The following is a 21,170-nucleotide window of genomic DNA, read 5'->3' as shown; positions in this document are numbered from 1 at the left end:
CCTTTTAATATTTTCATTCTAATTACCTTTATTAAATTCTCTGTTATTGTTGCCTAATATTTTAGTTCACCTTGATTATGTACTTTTTACAATTATTACTTTACAGATTCAATGTTTTATTTAAATGTTTCCTACATATATTCCAATTTCTTAGTAACCATTGCTTCTTGGACAACATTTACTCTGTCAGGATTCAATTTAGTTTAGCATATTATTGAGTAATTCTTTCAACAAAGATCCAGGCATGGTGTGCTCTCCCAATCTTTATCTGAAAGGGGAGTGTTCAATCAAGGTCCTTTTAACTGAATCTTCAAACCTGTGTTGCTACAATATATCAATTGTTCAAGGTGCAAGACATATATAAGCCAGTGTTGTAAATAGCACAGATAAGAAATTGGCTATAAGCTCATCTAAACTTCCAGAATCATCTTTATAGTGCTCATATGACTTCCCCCTTTCAGTACTTCCAGAGGAATCATACCCATGGAACCAAGGAATCAATCCAGCACATCTGAATTCATCCTCCTGGGACTTTCAGAAAACCCAGACCAGGAGACTCTTCTTTTTGCTCTATTCCTCTGCATGTATGTGGTCATGGCCATGGGAAACCTTTCAATCATCCTGGCCATCAGCTCAGACTCCCACCTTCACACCCCCATGTACTTCTTCTTACCCAACCTGTCGTTGGTTGATTTTGGTCTGGCCACCAACACAGTCCCCCAGATACTGGTGAACATCCAAACCCAAAGCAAGTCAATCTCCTATCCCTGCTGCCTGACCCAGATGTACTTTTTCCATTTCTTTGGCATTGTGGACAGTGTCTTAATTGCTGTGATGGCTTATGATAGGTTTGTGGCTATATGTCACTCCTTACACTACACCACCATCATGAGTCCGCGTCTCTGTGGCCTGCTGGCTGGTGGCCCATGGGTATTTTCCTACTTTATCTCCCTCACTCATATCCTCTTGATGGTGCACCTGGTTTTCTGTGGGAACAACAAGATTCCTCACTACTTCTGTGACCTCACTCCCCTTCTCAGGCTTTCTTGCACTGACACCTCTGTGAACAAGATCTTTGTACTCATTGTGGCTGGGATGGTGATAGCCATGCCTTTCATCTGCATCCTGGCCTCCTATGTTCACATCATTGTGGCCATCATGAAGGTCCCCTCTGCAGGGGGCAGGAAGAAAGCCTTTTCCACCTGCAGCTCCCACCTCTCTGTGGTTGTTCTCCTTTATGGCACCACCATTGGGGTCTATTTGTGTCCTTCCTCTGTGCTCACAGCTGTAAAGGAGAAAGCCTCTGCTGTGATGTACACTGCGGTCACCCCCATGCTGAACCCCTTTATCTATAGCCTGAGGAACAGAGATCTGAAGGGCTCCCTGAGAAAGTTTGTCAGTAAAAAAAATGATTTCATCTTCCTGACCACAAGGATACTTGGACACTTCCAGGAAGTAGGATTTCAACATCTAGGATCTTGGGCAGAAGAATGGAATTCCATGGTTTGGGAGAGTAGCCACTTTGGATTTTGAGTTGAAGATGTTTAAAAGGAAGTCTCAAGATGGCTCTGTTACTACTTTCTCAATTACTTGGACAAGTAGGAGTCCTTTTGGATATGTCCAGTGCTGTTTTCCCAGAAAGATCAGTCTAGCCCTACCAGATTGGATTTATCCTGGTTCAAAACCCAGTTAGCTCTCAACAAATATTTATGGCGTTCATGTTCTGGGCTTGCTGTGAGTACTGGCCATGGAGTGGTGAGCAGGAGACGCGAGGTCCCTATTGTGCAGAGTTTATAGTTGAATGTGGGAGAAGATACTGGACACTAATTGTAATAGAATGAACTATGCACATGAAGGCAAGGATAGGACAGAGTAGGAACCCCCTACAGAATCTGGAAGGGGGAATCTGGGAAGGTTTCCTGGGAGACAGGATCCTAAACCTCCAAGGATAAGATGATGTTTTCTCAGGCAAATATGAGGGAAAGGGTATCAGAAAAAGAAAAAAAACCAGTATGTGAAAGGGTCAGAGAACAAGAGAAAGAGAGAGAAGGATGCATTTGTGAAGTGAAAAATCCAGTTATGGTGAATAACTTGGGGAATGCCAGGTCAAGAAGGACTTTGGGACCAACTCAAGAATTTGGCTTTTTCCTGAGAACCAGACAGTTCATTGACTTCCAGGGATCAAAGTCAGGGAGCACATAGGTGAGTCATGTCTCCCCTACCCTCACTCCTGTTCTGTCTTCTGGAGGAGAAAGATGGCATGAGCTAGATAAAAGTTGTACACAGCACAGGGGAAAAAATTCAGACTATGCATTAAGGAAATGAAGAACCTCTTGATACGTAAGTCTTCATAGCCAGAGGGGAAATTACCAATCAGTTAAATCATGACTATCAAAACCAAAAGGAAGCCAAGGCATGTCAGTTGACATACATGCCTATGGAATACATATGAGTAGTAACACTGCTTACAACAGAAATGGGAGTTACTCATTATGAGCTTGTCTTGTGCCACACATACTGTATTTCTTCTCTTTGTTTCATTTGGTCATTCTAAAGCCCCTATGGAGGCGATACATTTCATTTATTTTATTGGATATTAGTTCTAAAACTCATGGAGATTTACAACTGAAGTGAAATGAGTGGTGACTTAGCAGGGGCCAGAAAATATCAAATGGTGGTAAGAAGCTGACATCATCTTAAGCAGAATGGCTTTGAATAGCCACACAACCCATTTGCTTTCGGTACTTCCTTCCATGACAAATTAGAATTTCTCAATTGAACAAACAGATATCCAGGTCTGGTCCTGTTATAGCAACTATTAGTGAGAGTATAGGTAGAAAATGTGAAAAACATCCATTTAGTAGGGAGTATTCTAATGTATAAAATACAGAATTTAATAATTTTTTAGTTTACCCTCTGCAGATGTCAGGAAGAAAGCCTTGTCCATCTGCAGGTCCCAGCTCTCTGTGGTTGCTCTCCTGAATGGGAACCACCATTGGGTTCTATTTGTGTCCTCCTTCTGTCCAAAAGCTGTGAAAGAGAAAGCCTTGCCATGGAGCACCCATGCATCTGGTCATGGACTTTTCCAAATAACCAAAAAGACAGGTAAAAGTTCATCCACAGCCCGCTCCCTTCCCTCCATTCTCTTGCCACATGCATGGAAGTAGTTACAATGTTGGGTGGAGGAGAGCTGGAATTTGCACACTTGGAAGATTATTACAACCTGGGACTCAGAATATTTGTGAAAACTTCTCTCTCTGATATAGAAAGATAGGGCTTGAGCTAAAGCACTGATTTTACCACCTCCTCCTCTGTGGAATGAGAGATCTCAGGACAGTAAAAATCTCCTAAGATTTTGTCAGCTGAACTATCTTCATCCTGTTCTGTGTTAAGAAATAAAGACCACAGATCCAGGAGAGACTTGTTCTATTAGTCCCTATAAAAACCATTTAATATCAAATTCCATCACTTGTTGGCTTTGACATATGCCTTATCCATTCATTCAACAACTATTTACCAAGTGCCTACTCAGTGATAATTATTTTGCTCTACGTTAGGGGTAGAGCATTGAATTAGCAAGCATAATACCTTCCCTGTGTCCACAAAGAGGTAGCAAGAGGGAATTTTTGGGATGTCCTGATCCTGATCTTAGGGCAATAATTTTTAAGGACCAGATATTTTCAAATGGTGCTCTTCCCTTCAATAACCATGAATCTATACATGGGATAAAATTCTAAACATTATGCATCAAAGCCAAAACAAACACATTTATTTACTTATGTTAATTTTAGTTTTTATTTTCTTTTAAGATTTTATTTATTTATTTGAGAGAGAGAGCACAAGCAGGCAGATTGGCAGGCAGAGGGAGAGGGGGAAGCCGGCTCCCTGTCTGCTGAGCAAGGAACCTGATGTAGGACTGGATCCCAGGATGCTAGGATCATGACCTGAGCTGAAGGCAGATGCTTAACTGACTGAGCCACCCAGGTGCCCCTGATGTTAATTTTAAAAATAAAATTAAATAATACAAAACAAAACAAGCATTACTAGTCCAGAATGGAAAATAACAATTAAAAAATTAATTAATTAATTAACCAAATACCAATGGTGAGAAGAATATCAAAGTCATAATGCTAGATGCATAGTTAAGAACAGATTTGCATTTGAATAAATTTTAAGGAGTCATCCATGTCTTTTTCATAAAGATTATTTCTCTTCTCAATCTTGGAATAAATTCTGCAAGCATTATGAACCCAAGGTATAGTTCAGGTTAAAACAATGCTTAAAACATTATCTCATAGTTTCTGCAGATCAAGTTTTCCAGTATGAGTTAGCTGAGCACCTCTGCTTTGAGGTATCTCATAGGCTGCAATCAGAGTGTGATAAGCAGAATAGCATTCTTATAAAAGAGGCTGCAGAGATCTCCCTTTTCCCTTCCGCTTTGAAGGACTCTGAAAAGTTGGTCATCTATGTGGAGAAAGGGGAACCCTCTTGCACTGTTGGTGGGATTGCAAACTGGTGCAGCCACTCTGGAGAACAGTATGGATTTTCCTCAAAAGTTAAAAATAGAACTACCCTGGGGCACTGAGGTGGCTCAGTTGGTTAAGTGTCTCCCTTGGGCTCAGGTCATGATCCCAGTGCCCTTGGGCTCCTTGCTCAGTGGGGAGCCTGCTTCTTTCTTTGGCTGCCACACCCCCAGCTTGTGCTCTCTCCCTTTCTCTCTGACAAATAAATAAATAAAATCTTAAAAAAAAAAAAGTCTGCCTTTGGCTCAGGTAATCCCAGGGGTCCTGGGATTGAGCCCCGGGTCAGGGTCCCTGGTCATTCGGGAATCTGCTTCTCCCTCTGCCTCTACCCACCACTCATACACTCTCTCAAATATATAATTAGAAATATATATAACTACCCTACAGTCTAGCAATTGCACTACTGAATACTTACACAAAGGATATAAAATACAGGTGTGAAGAGGTAGGGACATGCCCCCTGATATTTACAGCACCCTGATATTATAGATCTTTATGGAGAGATCCCAAATATCCATTGACTGATAAATGGATAAAGAAGATGTGGTATATATATGCAATGGAGTATTTCTCAGCCATTAAAAAGCTTGAAATCTGCCCTTTGCAACAATGTGGATGGAAATAGAGTATATCATGCTAAGTGAAATGAGTCAGTCAAGGAAAGACAAACATCATATGATCTCACTCATATGTGGAATTTAAGAAACAAAACAGGTGTACATATAGGGATGGGGGAAAAAGGAGAGAGGGAAACAAGCCATAAGAGACTCTTGATGATGGAAAACAAACTGAGGGTTGATGGAGGAATGTGGATGGGAGACGGGCTAGATGGGTGATGGCTAAAGAGGACACTTGTGGTGATGAGCACTGGGTATTGTATGTAAGTGATGAATCAATGAATTCTACTCCAGAAACCAATATTGCACTGTATGTTAACTAAGTAAATTTAAATTAAAAAGGAAAAATTTAATAAAAAATGAAAAAGAAAAGCTGGCAATCTATAAATGAGGAAATAGGCCTTCATCGTACATCACATCTTCTGGTGCCTTGATTTTGAAAGTCTTAGCCACCGGATCTGTAAAAATAAATTTATGTTATTTATGAGCCACCCAGTCCATGGTATTTTGTTATAGAAGTCTGAATAGACTAAGAAAATTGATAAAAAGGGAGATTTTTTAAAAAAAGATTTTATTTATTTATTTGACAGAGATCACAAGTAGGCAGAGAGGCAGGCAGAGAAAGAGGGAAGCAGACTCCCCACTGAGCAGAGAGCCCGATGTGGGGCTCGATCCCAGGACCCTGGGATCATGACCTGAGATGAAGGCAGAGGCTTTAACCTACTGAGCCACCCACACATCCCCAAGAGGGAGATTTATAGCTATAAGTACTTACATTGAAAAAGATCCGAAATATATCTAACTTTACAGTTTTAATAGTGGAAGATTGAAATAAAGAAAAGAAGATCAAAATTAAAAGACGATCAAACTAAACCCAACACTAGTGGAAGGAAGGAAAATAAGGACATTAGAGCAGAGATAAAATAGAGAACAGAAAATCAATAGAATTAACAAAATCAAAAGCTTACACTGTTGGTGGGAATGCAAGTTGGTGCAGCCTCTTTGGAGAACAGTGTGGAGATTCCTCAAGAAATTAAAAATAGAGCTTCCCTATGACCCTGCAATTGCACTACTGGGTATTTACCCCAAAGATACAGATGGAGTGAAAAGAAGGGCCATCTCTACCCCAATGTTTATAGCAGCAATGGCCACGGTTGCCAAACTGTGGAAAGAACCAAGATGCCCTTCAACGGACGAATGGATAAGGAAGATGTGGTCCATATACACTATGGAGTATTATGCCTCCATCAGAAAGGATGAATACCCAACTTTTGTAGCAACGTGGACGGAACTGGAGGAGATTATGCTGAGTGAAATAAGTCAAGCAGAGAGAGTCAATTATCATATGGTTTCACTTACTTGTGGAGCATAACAAATAGCATGGAGGACAAGGGGAGATGGAGAGAAGAAGGGAGTTGAGGGAAATTGGAAGGGGAGGTGAAACATGAGAGACTATGGACTCTGAAAAACAATCTGAGGGGTTTGAAGGGGCGGGGGGTGGGAGGTTGGGGGAACCAGGTGGTGGGTATTAGAGAGGGCACGGATTGCATGGAGCACTGGGTGTGGTACAAAAACAATGAATACTGTTATGCTGAAAATAAATAAAAAAAGATTAAAAAAAACTTTGTGTGCTGAAAACTATAAAACATTGTTGAAAGAAATTGAGGAAGACACAGATTAATAAGAAATTCTACTGTGTTCATAGATTGGGAGACTTAATGTTGTTAACATGTCAGTACTACCTAAAGCAAGTGACAGATTCACTATGCCATGAAATTTATGCTGAGTGAAATAAGTCAAGCAGAGAGAGTTAATTATCATATGGTTTCTCTTATTTGTGGAGCATAAGGAATAAAACGGAGGACATGAGGAAATGGAGAGGAGAAGGGAGTTGGGGGAAATTGGAGGGGGAAATGAACCATGAGAGACTGTGAACTCTGAGAAACAAACTGAGGGTTTTGGAAGTGGGGAGGTTGGGTGAGCCTCGTGGTGGGTATTATGGAGAACACATATTTCATGGAGCACTGGGCGTGGTGCATAAACAATTCTGGATCACTGAAAAGAAATTTAAAAAATAGCAATTAAAAATCCCTATGCAAATTTCAATGTTTTATGGAGAAATAGAAAATCTATCTTAAAGTTCATATAGATTTCAAAGACTCTAAGTAGCTAAAATATTCTTGAAAAATAGGGACACCTTCAGAGGTCTTATACTTCCTGATCCCAAAACTTACTATAAAGCTACAGTAATCAAAATAGTATGGTGCTAGCATAAGAGCAGATGTAGAAACTAATGTTAGACTAGAGGGCCCAGAAATAACCCATCGCATATATGGTCAAATGCAGGTGGCAAGACAGTTCAGTGGGGGAAAGGACTGTCTTTTCAACAAATGATGTTGGGAAACTGGATATTCACATGGAAAAGAATGACCCCAAATGTTGGACCCCTTCCTTCCACCATATACAAAATTTAACTTAAAATGGATCAAAGATTTAAACCTAAGAGCTATAATTATTGAATAGTTTGGAAGAAAACATAGAGGGGAAACTTTATGGCATTGGATTTTGCAATGATTTCTTAATTTCTTAATATGACACCAAAAACACAGATAACAAGAGAAAACATAGATAGAATGTACTTCATCAAAATTAAAAACTTTTACACATCAAAGTACACAACAGAATGAAAAGACAACTCATGGAATGGGAAAAAATATTTGCAAACCATATATTTGATAAGGGATTAATATCCAGAATATATGAAGAACTCCTACTTGTCAACAACATCAGGACCAAAACAATCCAATTAAAAATGGGGAAAGGATTTAAATAGACATTTCTCTAAAGAGAATATACAATTGGCCAATAAGCATATGAAAAAGTATTCAATATCACCAATCATTAGGAAAATGCAAATCAACCTTAGTGAGATGCCACTTCACACTTATTAGGATGACTACTATAAAAACAAACAAAACAGGCAAATAGAAAAAACAAGTTTTGACAAATATATGGATAACCTGGAACCTTTGCTTGTAGAAATACAAAATGGTATAGATGCTATGGAAAATAGTATGACAGTTCCTCAAAAAATTAAACACAAAATTATCATCTGATCAAGCATTCCACTTTTAGGTTTGTGCCCCCCTGCATTGAAAATTGAAAACAAGGACTCAAACAGATGCTTGGGTATCCATATTCATAGCAATGTTATTCACCATTGCTACATGTGGGAAAGAAACCTGAGTGTCCACTGCATCCTACATAGATAAACCTTGAAGACTTTATGCTAAGTGAAGTAAGTCAGACACAAAATCCATACACTGTGTGATTCCACTTACATGAGGTGCAAAGAAGAGTCAGATTCATAGCAACGGAAAGTGGAATGATTCTTACCAATGGCTGGAGGGAGAGAGGATGGAGAGTTAGTGTTTAGTGGAGATAGAGTTTCAGGTTGGGAAGATGAGAAAGTTTGGAGATAGATGGTGGGGATGGTTGCACAAATGTGAACATACTTAATGCCACTGAGCTGTACAGTTAAAAATGGTTAAAGTGGTAAAGAGAGAGAGGGAGAGAGAATCTTTTCCTTTGAGCAGTGAGAATACAAGGCGTTTTACTTTCTCTTTTGTACTTTTCTGTATTTTCCAATTTTCCTTCAATTACCACCTGTTGCTTTTGTAAAAAGAAATAGGAATACCTTTAAAATTACATTTTAAAGGATGTTAAAGAAAAAACACAAAAGCAATTTTGAAAGTTGACTTTTTTTCTTTTTTTAGATTTCCAGCATTTATTTATCTTGCAGAACTATCCACAATAGCCAAATTGTGGAAAGAGCCGAGATGCCCTTCAACAGATGAATGGATAAAGAAGATGTGGTGCATATACACAATGGAATATTATTCAGCCATCAGAAAAGATGAATACCCAACTTTTACATCAACCTGGATGGGACTGGAGGAGATTATGTTGAGTGAAATAAATCAAGCAGTGAAAGTTGACTTTGAACATCCATGTCTAATGGCAACAGCATCAGACAAAAAAAAAAAAAAGTGATGCTAAACCATATTTTAGAGTCAATTTCTTTAAAATATTTTTAAATTAATTTATTTGAGAGAGAGAGGAAGAGAGAGCACAATTGGTGGGAGGGGCAGGGGGAGAGGGAGAGAGAGAATCTCAAGCAAACTCCGCACTGAGTGGGGGAGCCTGCCCTGGGGCTCAGTCTCATGACCCTGAGATCATGACTTGAGCTGAAACCAAGAATCAGACATTTAACCAACTGAGCCACCCAGACACCCCAAGAGGCAATTTCTAGGATGACTTTAATGGGTTGAATACTATCCACCCTCCCAAATTCATGTCCACCTAGAACCTCAGACTGTGACTTTATGAAGATTAGTAGAGTTTTTGCAGGTGAAACAAAGGTAAAGATTTTAAGATGAAATGATGTTAAAGAGAGCACTAAATCCAATGACTGTCATCCTTATACAAGGAGGAAGTGATAGCTTTAAGGCACACACACACACAGGATAGAAGGTCATGTGAAGGTGAAAGCAGATTTTGGATTTAGCCCCATGCCAGAGAATGCCAAGGGTCTCCTGCTGCTAGCAGAAACTGGAGAGAAGCAGAAAATAGATTGTTGGGGCGCCTGGGTGGCTCAGTGGGAAAGTCTCTGCTTTTGGCTCAGGTCATGATCCCAGGGTCCTGGGATCGAGCCTGCATTGGGCTCTCTACTCAGCGGGGAGCCTGTCTCTCTGCCTACTTGTGATCTCTGTCAAATAAATTAATAAAATCTTAAAAAAAAAAGGAAAAATAGATTGTTTCTCAGTTTCCAGAAGGAACTAAGCCTGCCTAGACTTTGATTTTGGGCTTCTGGTCTCCAAAACTATGAGATAATAAATTTTTGTTGTTTAAAAATAATGTTAAAAATACAGGGACTCGAATAGTGATTGAAAAAAAATGCACACTCACTGTCATCTGTAGAAAATGTTAGAAATTATTTTAAAAACCAATAAGTAAATGGAAATAATAGAAAGATTCAAACATTTTTGCTGACTTTCCTCTACAAAGAGTACCTCAGACTGACCACAGACTTAAGGAGGGGAAGTTTATTTTTGTAGAAGTATTCCAGCTCATAAATGAAAGTCTGATAGGATACTTTCATTTGTAGTCTTTCATGAAATGATGTATCCAGGCAATGAATCTAAATGACTTCAGATTTCACAAAAAGAGAGACAATGAAAAATACGTGCTTCCTCCAGCATTACAATGTGTGTGGGAAATATAAACTCATACAGCCACTAATGAAAAACAGTACAAAGCTTCAAGAAATTAAAAAAAAAAAACAGAACTACCATATGATCCAGCAATTTCACTTCTGGGTGTATATCAAAGGAAATGAAATCAACTTGAGGAAATTCTTGTACTCCCATGTTCATGGAAACATTATTCACAACAGCCAAGGTATGGAAACAACCTCAGTATCCATCGATGGATGAATGGATAAAGAAAATATGGTGTGTATATATATATTGGAATCTTATTCAGCCTTAAAAATGAAGGAAATCCTGTCATTTACAACACTATGAATGAAAATGGAAGGAATTATGCTAAGTGAGAGTAATGAGCCAGTTAGAGAAAGACAAATACTGCAAGGTATCATTTCTATGTGAAATTTTTAAAAAGTTTGAATTCACAGAAACAGAGAGTAGAATAGTGGTTGCCTGGGGCTGGGGAATGGGGGAATTAGGGAAAGGTTGGTAAAAGGATACAAACTTTCATTTATAAGATGAATAAGTTCTGAAGATATAATGTTTAACATGATGACTATAGTTAGTAATACTGTATCACACAATTGAAATTTGCTAAGATAGTAGAATTTAAGTGTTCTCTCTAAAAAAAAGTAAACATGTAAGGTGATGGGTATGTTAATTAGCATGATTGTAGAAATCCTTTCACAATATATATGTCTATAAAATCATTGTTCTGTATAGTTTAAATATGTTACAAAACAATTTTGTTAGTCGTATCTTAATAAAGTTGGGGAAAAAAATATGTGCCTCCAAAGAAAGTCAACAACCCCTTCCCCAATATCAATCCTGAATTTGATTAGATATCTAGATCTAAACATCAGTTTATAATTACAACCCTCAGGAGGCATATTTGAAAATTGCTTACAAATGCAGTCAGTAAAATCCAGACCATTTCTTCAACAGATAAATTTCAAAGGGGATAAGCAAGTGGGGGAGAAATTCTAGAGCTTAAAAGGGACTTTAGACAACTATCGATTAATTGGAATATATAGTTATTACCTGGGTTCTAATGTGAAAAAAATGATCAAATTTAGGTAATTTGGGTAATTTGAATAACAGAATATTTAATGATATATGATTACTGATATTTTAAAGTAAAATAATAGTATTGTGTTTATCCTTTTTAAAAGAAGGTTTTTATTTTTTTAGAGACACATGGAAATCATACGACGTATGGAATTTGCTCTGAAAGAATTCCTATTAAGAGATCAAAGTAGGTTTTCCTAGATAGCTTTTGTGAAGTGGAGGAATGTTCCCTCTATCCCTATACTTTGAACCATTTTAATCAGGAACAGATGTTATATCTTGTCAAATGCTTTTTCTGCATCAATTGAGAGGACCATGTGTTTCTTCTGTCTTTTCTTACTGATTTGTTCCATCACATTGATAGATTTGTGAATGTTGAACCACCTCTGCATCCCATGGGTAAATCCCACATGGTCATGATGGATAATCTTTTTAATGTACTGTTGGATCCTATTAGCTAGGATCTTGTTGAGAACCTTGGCATCCATATTTATCAGAGGTATTGGTCTGAAATTCTCCTTTTTGGTGGGGTCTTTGCCTGGTTTGGGGACCAGGGTAATGCTGGCTTCATAAAAAAAGTCTGGAAATTTACCTTCACAATATATATGTCTATAAAATCATTGTTCTGTATAGTTTAAATATGTTACATTTTGAAACGGTTTCAGGAGAATAGGTATTATTTCTTCTTTGAATGTTTGGTAGAAATCCCCAGGGAATCTGTCAGATCCTGGGCTCTTGTTTTTGGGAGGTTTTGATCACTGCTTCAATCTCGTTACTAAATATTGGTCTATTCAGGTTGTCAATTTCTTCCTGATTCAGTTTTGGAAGTTTATAGGTTTCCAGGACTGCATCCATGTCATCTAGGTTGCTTAACATATTGGCATGTAACTGTTGATAATAATTTCTGATGATTGTTTCCTTGGTGTTAGTCATGATCTCTCTCTTTTCATTCATAATTTTGTTAATTTGGGTCCTCTCTCTTTTCTTTTGGATTAGTTTGGTCAATGGTGTATCGATCTTACTGATTCTTTCAAAAGACCAGCTTCTAGTTTCGTTGATGTGTTCTACTGTATCTCTAGTTTCTCTCTCATTGATCTCTGCTCTGATCTCGACTATTTCCTTTCTTGTGTGTGGGGTTGGCAAATATCACCCTTAATGGGGAAAAGCTGACAGAGTTCCCTTTGAGATCAGGAGCACAACGAGGAACAAGAGGAGCCCACTCTCGCCCCTCTTGTTCAACATAGTATTAGAATTCCTAGCAACAGCAATCAGACAACAAAAAGAGATAAAAAGTATTCAAATTGGCAGTGAAGAAGTCAAACTCTCTCTCTTCCCAGATGACATGATACTTTACATGGAAAACCCAAAAGACTCCACCCCCAAGTTACTAGAACTCATACAGCAATTCAGCAACGTGGCAGGATATGAAATCAATGTACAGAAATCAGTGGCTTTCTTATACACTCACAATGAAAATACAGAAAGGGAAATAAGAGAATCAGTTCCATTTACTACAGCACAAAGAACCATAAGATACCTGGGAATAAACCTAACCAAAGAGGTAAAGGATCTGTACTCAAGGAACTACGGAACACTCATGAAAGAAATTGAAGAAGACACAAAGAGATGGAAAAGCATTCCATGCTCATGGATCAGAAGAATAAACTTTGTTAAAATGTCTATACTGCCTAGAGCAATCTATACTTTCAATGCCATTCTGATCAAAATTCACCAGCATTTTCCAAAGCGCCAGAGCAAACAATCCTAAAATTTGTATGGAATCAGAAGAGACCCCAAATTGCTAAGGAAATGTTGAAAAAGAAAAACAAAACTGGGGGCATTATGTTGCCTGATTTTTAAACTATACTACTAAGCTGTGATCACCAAGACAGCATGGTGCTGGCACAAAAACAGACACATAGACCAGTGAAACAGAGTAGAGGGCCCAGATGCGGACCCTCAACCTTATGGTCAAATAATCTTTGACAAAGCAGGAAAAAAGATACGGTGGAAAAAAAAAAGTCTTATCAATAAATGGTGCTGGGAAAATTGGACAACTACGTGTAGAAGAATGAAACTCGACCATTCTCTTACACAATACAAAAATATAAACTCAAAATGGATAAAAGATCTCAACGTGAGGGAGGAATCTATCAAAATCCTAGAGGAGAACATAGGCAGTAACCTCTTTGACTTCAGCCACAGCAACTTCTTTCAAGATACGTCTCCAAAGGCAAAGGAAGCAAAAGCAAAAATGAACTTTGGGGACTTCATCAAGATCAAAAGCTTCTGCACAGCAAAGGAAACAGTCAACAAAACAAAGAGGCAACCCACAGAATGGGAGAAGATACTCGCAAATGACAATACAAAGGGCTGATATCAAGATCTATAAAGAACTCCTCAAACTCAACACACACAAAACAGATAATCACGTCAAAAAATGGGCAGAGGACATGGAACAGACACTATCCAAAGAAGACATAAAAATGGCTCAAAGACACATGAAAAAAATGTTCATCATCATTAGCCATGAGAGAGATTCAAATCAAAAACCACATTGAGGACATGGGGAGTTAGGAGAAGGGAGTTGGGGGAAATTGGAAGGGAAGGTGAACAATGAGAGACTATAGACTCTGAAAAACAATCTGAAGGGTATGAAGAGGTGGGGGGGTGGGAGGTTGGGGGAACCAGGTGGTGGGTATTAGAGAGGGCACAGATTGCATGGAGCACTGGGTGTGGTACAAAAACAATGAATACTGTTATGCTGAAAATAAAATTTAAAAAAAAAGAAAGAAGAATGTAAAAAAAAAATTGAGATACCATCTTATACTAGTTACGATGGCCAGAATTAACAAGACAGGAAACAACATGTGTTGGAGAGGATGTGGAGAAAGGAGAACCCTCTTACACTGTTGGTGGGAATGCAAGTTGCTACAGCCACTTTGGAAAACAGTGTGGAGATTCCTTAAGAAATTAAAAATAGAGCTTTCCTATGACCCTTCAATTGAACTATTGGGTATTTACTCAAAGATACAGATGTAGTGAAAAGAAGGGCCATCTGTACCCCAACGTTCATAGCAGCAATGGTCACAGTCGCCAAACTGTGGAAAGAACCAAGATGCCCTTAAACAGACAAATGGATAAAGAAGATATGGTTCATATATACAATGGAATATTATGCCTCCATCAGAAAGGATAAATACCCATCTTTTTGTACCAACATGGATGTGACCTGAGGAGATTATGCTGAGTGAAATAAGTCAAGCAGAGAGAGTCAATTATCATATGGTTTCACTTACTTGTGGAGCATAAGGAATAACACGGAGGACATGGGGAGATGGAGAGGAGAAGTGAGTTGGGGGAAGTCAGAGGGGGAGATGAACCATGAGAGACTGTGGGCTCTGAGAAACAAACTGAGGGTTTTGGAGGGGAGGAGGTGGGGGGTTGGGTGAGCCTGGTGGTGGGTATTATGGAGGGCACGTATTGCATAGAGCACTGGGTGTGGTGCATAAACAATAAATTCTGGAACACTGAAAAGAAATTTTTTAAAAAGGTCAAAGTAGGTAGAGTACCTATGAAACAAGACTCTGAATTGATAAGAATTGAAACTAAGTGATGAATACATGGGGTTTCAAGCTGAGGCATGAGAAAAATTGCCCATTTTGTTGGTGAAAAATGATGGAATGTTGCCAGTTTCCTATGACTCAGCCTAGTGCTATGTTCTCTACTTTTGTCTATGGTTGGGTGATTTCTATAATTAAAGGCTTTTAAAAGCTGGTGCTTAATGTGTCAGTTGGTTCCGTGGGTGTTTATTGACCCATGACCCGATAATCTGGCGGTGACCTTATAAAACTGAATTCCTAAAAATGCAAAAGTAGAGACTCCCACTGATGCCATCCTGGAACCAATACTCAAAGCAAGGATCTGGTTGCAGACCCATTCAACTAGTCTCTATCTTCGTGTGTGCCCATCAGGTAAGATTCTACTTTCTCCATCAGCAGAACTAGAAGGAAGTCATGGTATCTTTACAGAAAGTTGCCCTCTTGAGGGTAAATGGGATTAGAGGCAGCCTTTGTTTCTCAGTGTGACGTCACTGGGGGAATGCAGGGAGATGTTTCTTGGTTCTTGAGCTGGTGAGGAACTCTGGCTTCAAAGAAGAGTAGATACTTCCTCTAGGAGAAGCCCTTGACCTTGGGGAGATAGAGTTTAGGAGGGTTTGCTCCCTGAGGAGAGGGTGAAGAACACTTTGGGAAACCTACAACTTGCAGCAAGTTGCCTCCTGAGGACCTGACATAGTCAATACAGGCTTCCTACTGCCATGTCCCAGCCCCCATAGGAAACAACTATTCAGGGAATATAAGTGAAATTGGACAATTTGTCTGACAAGGAGCCTTGGGAGTTGACTCCTTATTGGCCCAGAACTTGTAAATATTCCCTCTGTTCTTGTAATTCATCCCCACCCTAGCTTTTCTTCTTTGGGCCAGGTGGATACCTACCTGTGCCTCTATGAGGCATCGTCTGTCCCCAAGATATAACCTTATCATTCTTGTACTTTATGGAAGCAGAGCAGCATCTTTATTGACCATCACCAGGGAGGAAACTGAGTGAAGTTTGCTTCAGTGATAATGTCAAGAAAAGGAAAGATTGTAAGTGGACTTGGAAGATAAGAGGAGAGAGTGAGAGAGAACAGGAGAGAGAGAAGAGAGAGAGTGAGAGAAGAAATGAAAGTTTGAGAACAATTAGAATGCAAGCAGCAGAAAGAGAATAGACAGTGTTCTCAGAGAGCTGGGTGGTTCTGTTGGGCTCAAGTTAGCATCTAGGTCTCAGGCCTAAATCTAGTGGTGGCTCATGAGTCTGCTCAACATAGTCTTGCTATGATGCTAGCAAGCCCTTTCCAAAGTCCATAATTTGCAGCATAATCTTGTTTTTATTAACCTATAAAGTTTATTTAAAAAATTACTCAGAAACATGTATACACTCCAATGACATATTGTTACTGTATTAAATTTTACATTTTGATCACCAGTTTGAGAAATTACCTTCATGAGGAGATGTGTTTTATAAAGCTGAGGTTTTTCTATAATTCTAAGGGCAATTGTAATTTCCTCACCAAGCATCCAACTTTTTCAAATACTAAGGGCCTTTAAAGCTAAGATTTGCTGGAACTTTTATAATTAAAAGTAAATCTCCAATGAAGAGAGACAACTTCTAACATTCGGTTTCTGTCATTAAAGTAATATTTAATTTTTATTTGCTTACAGATTTTATTAGTTTGAGGCCAATTTTATTAAAAAATTATCATTTTGAAGTCTTAAAGATAGCATTTTGTCAATTTAAATTTTCAGTTTTCTGGTTAAGTATACTTCAGATATAAAAGTATCAAATTGCCCAAAAATACCTTGGAGCTGTTGCTACATAGAAAAATAGTGTGTTCTTTTAAAGGATTCTCTACATTTTGACTTACATTATCTGATCAAATATTTTTAAAAATTATTGAAAGTTAGATATTGCATTAAGAAAAGAATCCATCCCAAAATGTGAATCATGAACCTTGACAGTGATTCAAAGTAATCATTTCCTTTATTTTAATATCCAGGTTTGAATGTAAAAATGTTTGTTAAATATGACTAATGTTCTCCCTATCATTTAAGAGTATGTTATGTGTATTAATACACAACAAATTTTTTTAAATTTAGGTTAAACTGGTAACTCAAAAAAGGCATTAAACCACTATTAAAAACTAAATTGAAACTTTCCTTTTATATGAACATTTATCCTGTTATTTGTGTTAATTAAAAAAATTAGTCATTGAAACTCTTGAGTTTTCAAATTCAGTGGCTAAAATGATAACTATGTTTCTTTAGACAAACAATTCTTTGAACTGGAGACATTAAGTATAAGGAGTCTTCCTTCTTCTGCAACAAGCACAGAGGGCAGTCTTAGTATCTGGACCTGCTTTTCCAAGTTCACTTCAGTATCTCAAAGAAGAAAGTGTTTCCACCAGGCTGTGTTGGCATAAGTTCGAATTATTTCCATCACTGAGTCTCTGAAGTCATTGAGATTCCTGATCTTTCCTACTGAGAAACCATGGATACCAAGCTCTAGGGTTCCATGTGAGATGGGAATTGTGTTTCTTTGAGTAGAGGATCATCAAGATGATTAGGGAGCATGTGAGTATCCCAGTTCCAGAGACTTAAACTTCTCCCAAGAGTTGTGGAAAAACCAGGAGTGACGGAGGAAGTGAGTGGGAATTCAGTGGGAGATGGTAAAGGGACTATAGAACTAGGAAGAAAGCATGCAAAAGGGCAGCATGGCTCAGTGGAAGGGCTGTGAGTTTGGGACTCAGGCAGACCTGCAGTGGCACCACAGCATTTAATAACTGTGGAAGTTACATATCCTTTCCCCATTTGGGGCTTCAATCATCTCATTTGTAGAAGGGGCATTATAATCCCTTCATCACAGTTTGTTGTTAGGATGACATGCCGTATACGTAATATCTCTATTATAGTGCTTGGCACATCCTAGGAATTCATTAATATGAAATGTGAAAAAGGATGGAGACAGGAAATGACAGGAAAGGATGCATCGTGATGGAGATTGGCATGTTGTCCCCTCCCCCAAATCTGGGGTAAAACATAATTTTAGGAGGACAGTAGTAAGTAGAGCAAGACATGCAGATTTGCGGTAGAATCAGGATATTTTTTTCACATGAAGGTAAACATTTGGGTTTTGTTCAGTGGACAACAGTGGCTCACAAAGTCTTTGTGTAGATGGCAGACTTGCCAACAATCACTGCCTGATTCAGCTGCATTTCCTGAGGATTCTTATAAATTCTCAGGGTAATTTTCTATTATGTCCATTTCCTCATAATTTGATAAATGCCTCTTGAGTCTGTTTCCTTTCTTGAACTTTGAATTTATCAGTTTGCTCCAGATTCTTGAAATTGTAGAGATGAAGAATACAGGTGCTAGATTCAGACTGGTTGGCTTAGTTCTGCCACCTGCTGTCTGTGAGGCACCATTTGATTTTATTAATGTCCTTGTCTCTCCATTTGCTTGTACGTTACATGGTTCCTTATGTTTTCTTATATGTTACCTTATATGAAATGGGACCAAGCTCAGTGGGTTGTTGCAAGTAGCAAATTGGCAAAGAACTTAAGGCAGTACCTGTTGTTACAGAAAGCATTCAGTATAAAAGAGAATTATTATTTATTCATGCAAATATTGAACAGTTGTGTTTATGCCTTGTGTATCCCATATAGGATGCTGGCCACAAAACCAAGCAAAGACATACAATCCCTGCTCTCAAGTGTCTGGAGGACAGGGTCTGTGTCATTTCATGTCTTTGTCCCCGCCACTCAGCCCAAATGCTGGTATATGGCAACCATCAGTAATTGTTCATGGAATAAATGAGTGGATGAATGGAAAAGTGAACAAAAGTGTAAAGACAGGGCACCTGGGTGGCTCAGTGAGTTAAAGCCTCTGCCTTTGGCTCAGGGCATGATTTCAGGGTCCTGGGATTGAGCCCCTCATTGGGATCTCCGCTCAGTGGGGAGCCTTCTTGCTCCTCTCTCTCTGCCTGCCTCTTCACCTACTTGTGATCTCTGTCAAATAAATAAATAAATAATCTTTTAAAAATAAAATAAAATAAAAGTGTTATAAACAGAGATATACTTCATGAGGATTAATCTGACAGTGATTTCAGGATTCTTTGAAGGAAGGAAAATGGATATACAAAGACTAAGAACTAGGACTTGGCAACCCAGAAGGAATGGGAGACTTGATTTACTGAACAAGTAATAGTGGGAGGAGGTAGATGGAAAATGAGTATAGGAATAGAATATTCAGCTTCTGGAAGTTGTAGTAGCTCATTGATGGATTGCTTTTGGCAGTGGAAGAAATGTTTCAGTCATACTTGTCTAGAGGAATGGTGATCTCATTCACAGAAAGAGAGGCTCTAGAAGAAAATAGACTTTTATTTTTTTATATAATGAACTTTCCATGCAGGACAAAAGGGAGATATCACTGTTAAATATAATCATTTTATTCTGAGTCAGACACTGTAGATAATTTTGTGTACATATCTCATTTGATCCTCAAGAAAACCCTATTCATTATATAACATTATCATCATTCCCTTTCAAAGAAAGTGAGGTTTTAGTGGTTAGGCAGTTTACTCAAGGTCACTTAGCTAGTATGCGGTGACGCATGAATCATATCCAGGTGTGTCTCTTTTCAGAGTCCTTCCTTAGCATCTGAGGTGATGTTGCCTAATGTTGGCTGAGACCATGCTGTGATGCTGAGCCCTAGCTGGGTCACTTGCCACATGCTACCTTGTTTTAGCTTCTAAGAAAACTCAGAGGTGGGTATTATTTCTCCCAAGTATAAAGATACAGAAAATGAAGTTTAGTAAGGTTAATTGTCACTAGGTTAAGAAGCCAGGGTTTTAATTCTGGTCTGTCTGGATCCACTTATCTGGGAGCTTCCTATTATTCCACACTGTATTTGTAAAAATTTCCAGGTGGAAGTACTGAGTTTGCAGGCAATAATTCAGGTCTGGGTGTTGGAAGCCTGGAGCTATAAGTCTGAGAATCACCTCTGAAAAGTAGCAGACCTGTGCAAAGAAAGTTTCTAAAAGTGGATCCTAATGGGGAGGTAGGACATTTCATGAACACCTGAAATGGTATACAAAGTAATGTAAAGGTGTATATTTTCCTGGGTGGGGGTTGGGGAGAAAGGGAGGCCTATAGTTTAGCAGAATCCCTAATCCCAGAATCTACTATCTCACCAAATTTCAAGTATACAATACAGTATTTTTAACTATTTGCACACCAGATCCCCAGATCTTACCCACTTTATAACTACAAGCTTATACCCTTTGACCAGCATCTCCCCATTTCCCCCAAGCCCCTGGTAGCCACCATTTTACTATTTCTATGAGTTTGACTTTTTAAAAATTCCACATATAAATGAAGTCATATAATATTTGTCTTTCTCTGCCTAGAATATTTCACTTAGCATAAAGTCCTCTGGGTTCATCCATGTTGTCACAGATGTCAAGATTTCCTTCTTTCTCATGACTGAATTTTATATATATCCCACAGCTTCTCTATCCATTCCCCACTGATGGACATTTGCATTGTTTCCATATCTTGGCTATTGTGAATTATGCTGTAATGAACATGGGAGAGCTGATACCCATTTGAGATACTGATTTGGTTTCCTTCAGACACATACCTAGAAGAGGGATTGTTGGATCATATGATGGCTCTATTTTAACTTTCTGAGGAACTTCCACAGTTTTCCATGGTGACCACACCAGTGTACACTTCCACCAAGACTGAACAAGGATTCCCTTTTCTCCATATCATCACCAACAGTTCTTATATACTGTCTTTTTGGTAAAAACCATCTAAAAGGTGTGAAATGATATCTCAGTGTGATTTTTGTGTTTCCCTGATGATACACCTTTCATGTATCTGGTGGCCATTCTTTATCTCTTCATTCTTTATCTCTTCTTTAGAGAAATGTCTGTTCAGGTTCTTTGCCCATTTTTAATTGGATTATTTGCATTTTTGTTATCGGGCTGTATAAATTCCTTATATATTTTGGATACATCCCCCATCAGATACGTGGTTTGCAAATATCTTCTCCCATTCCATTCCATTCTCCCATGCCCTTTCTCTTTGTCAATTG

The 21,170-nt window shown here is 38.5% G+C and overlaps 1 protein-coding gene across 1 annotated transcript; it reads left to right on the top strand.

Moving 5' to 3' along the window:
• The first annotated feature begins 483 nt into the window (after positions 1–483).
• On the top strand, positions 484–1,533 carry LOC116882838 (olfactory receptor 24-like). Its single transcript, XM_032883469.1, has one exon. The coding sequence runs from the start codon at positions 484–486 to the stop codon at positions 1,531–1,533; it is 1,050 nt and encodes a 349-aa protein (XP_032739360.1).
• The last annotated feature ends 19,637 nt before the right edge of the window (positions 1,534–21,170 follow it).

This window comes from Lontra canadensis, unplaced genomic scaffold (assembly GCF_010015895.1).
Source record: "Lontra canadensis isolate GAN:19392208 unplaced genomic scaffold, GSC_riverotter_1.0 scaffold88, whole genome shotgun sequence".
NCBI lineage: Eukaryota > Metazoa > Chordata > Mammalia > Carnivora > Mustelidae > Lontra > Lontra canadensis.
Note: the sequence above shows the minus strand (reverse complement) of the source record. Positions and strands in the feature narration are given on the sequence as shown.

Bases quoted from the DNA above. Each gene is read 5' to 3' on its own strand.
- LOC116882838 (XM_032883469.1), top strand. From the start codon at position 484: ATGGAACCAAGGAATCAATCCAGCACATCTGAATTCATCCTCCTGGGA.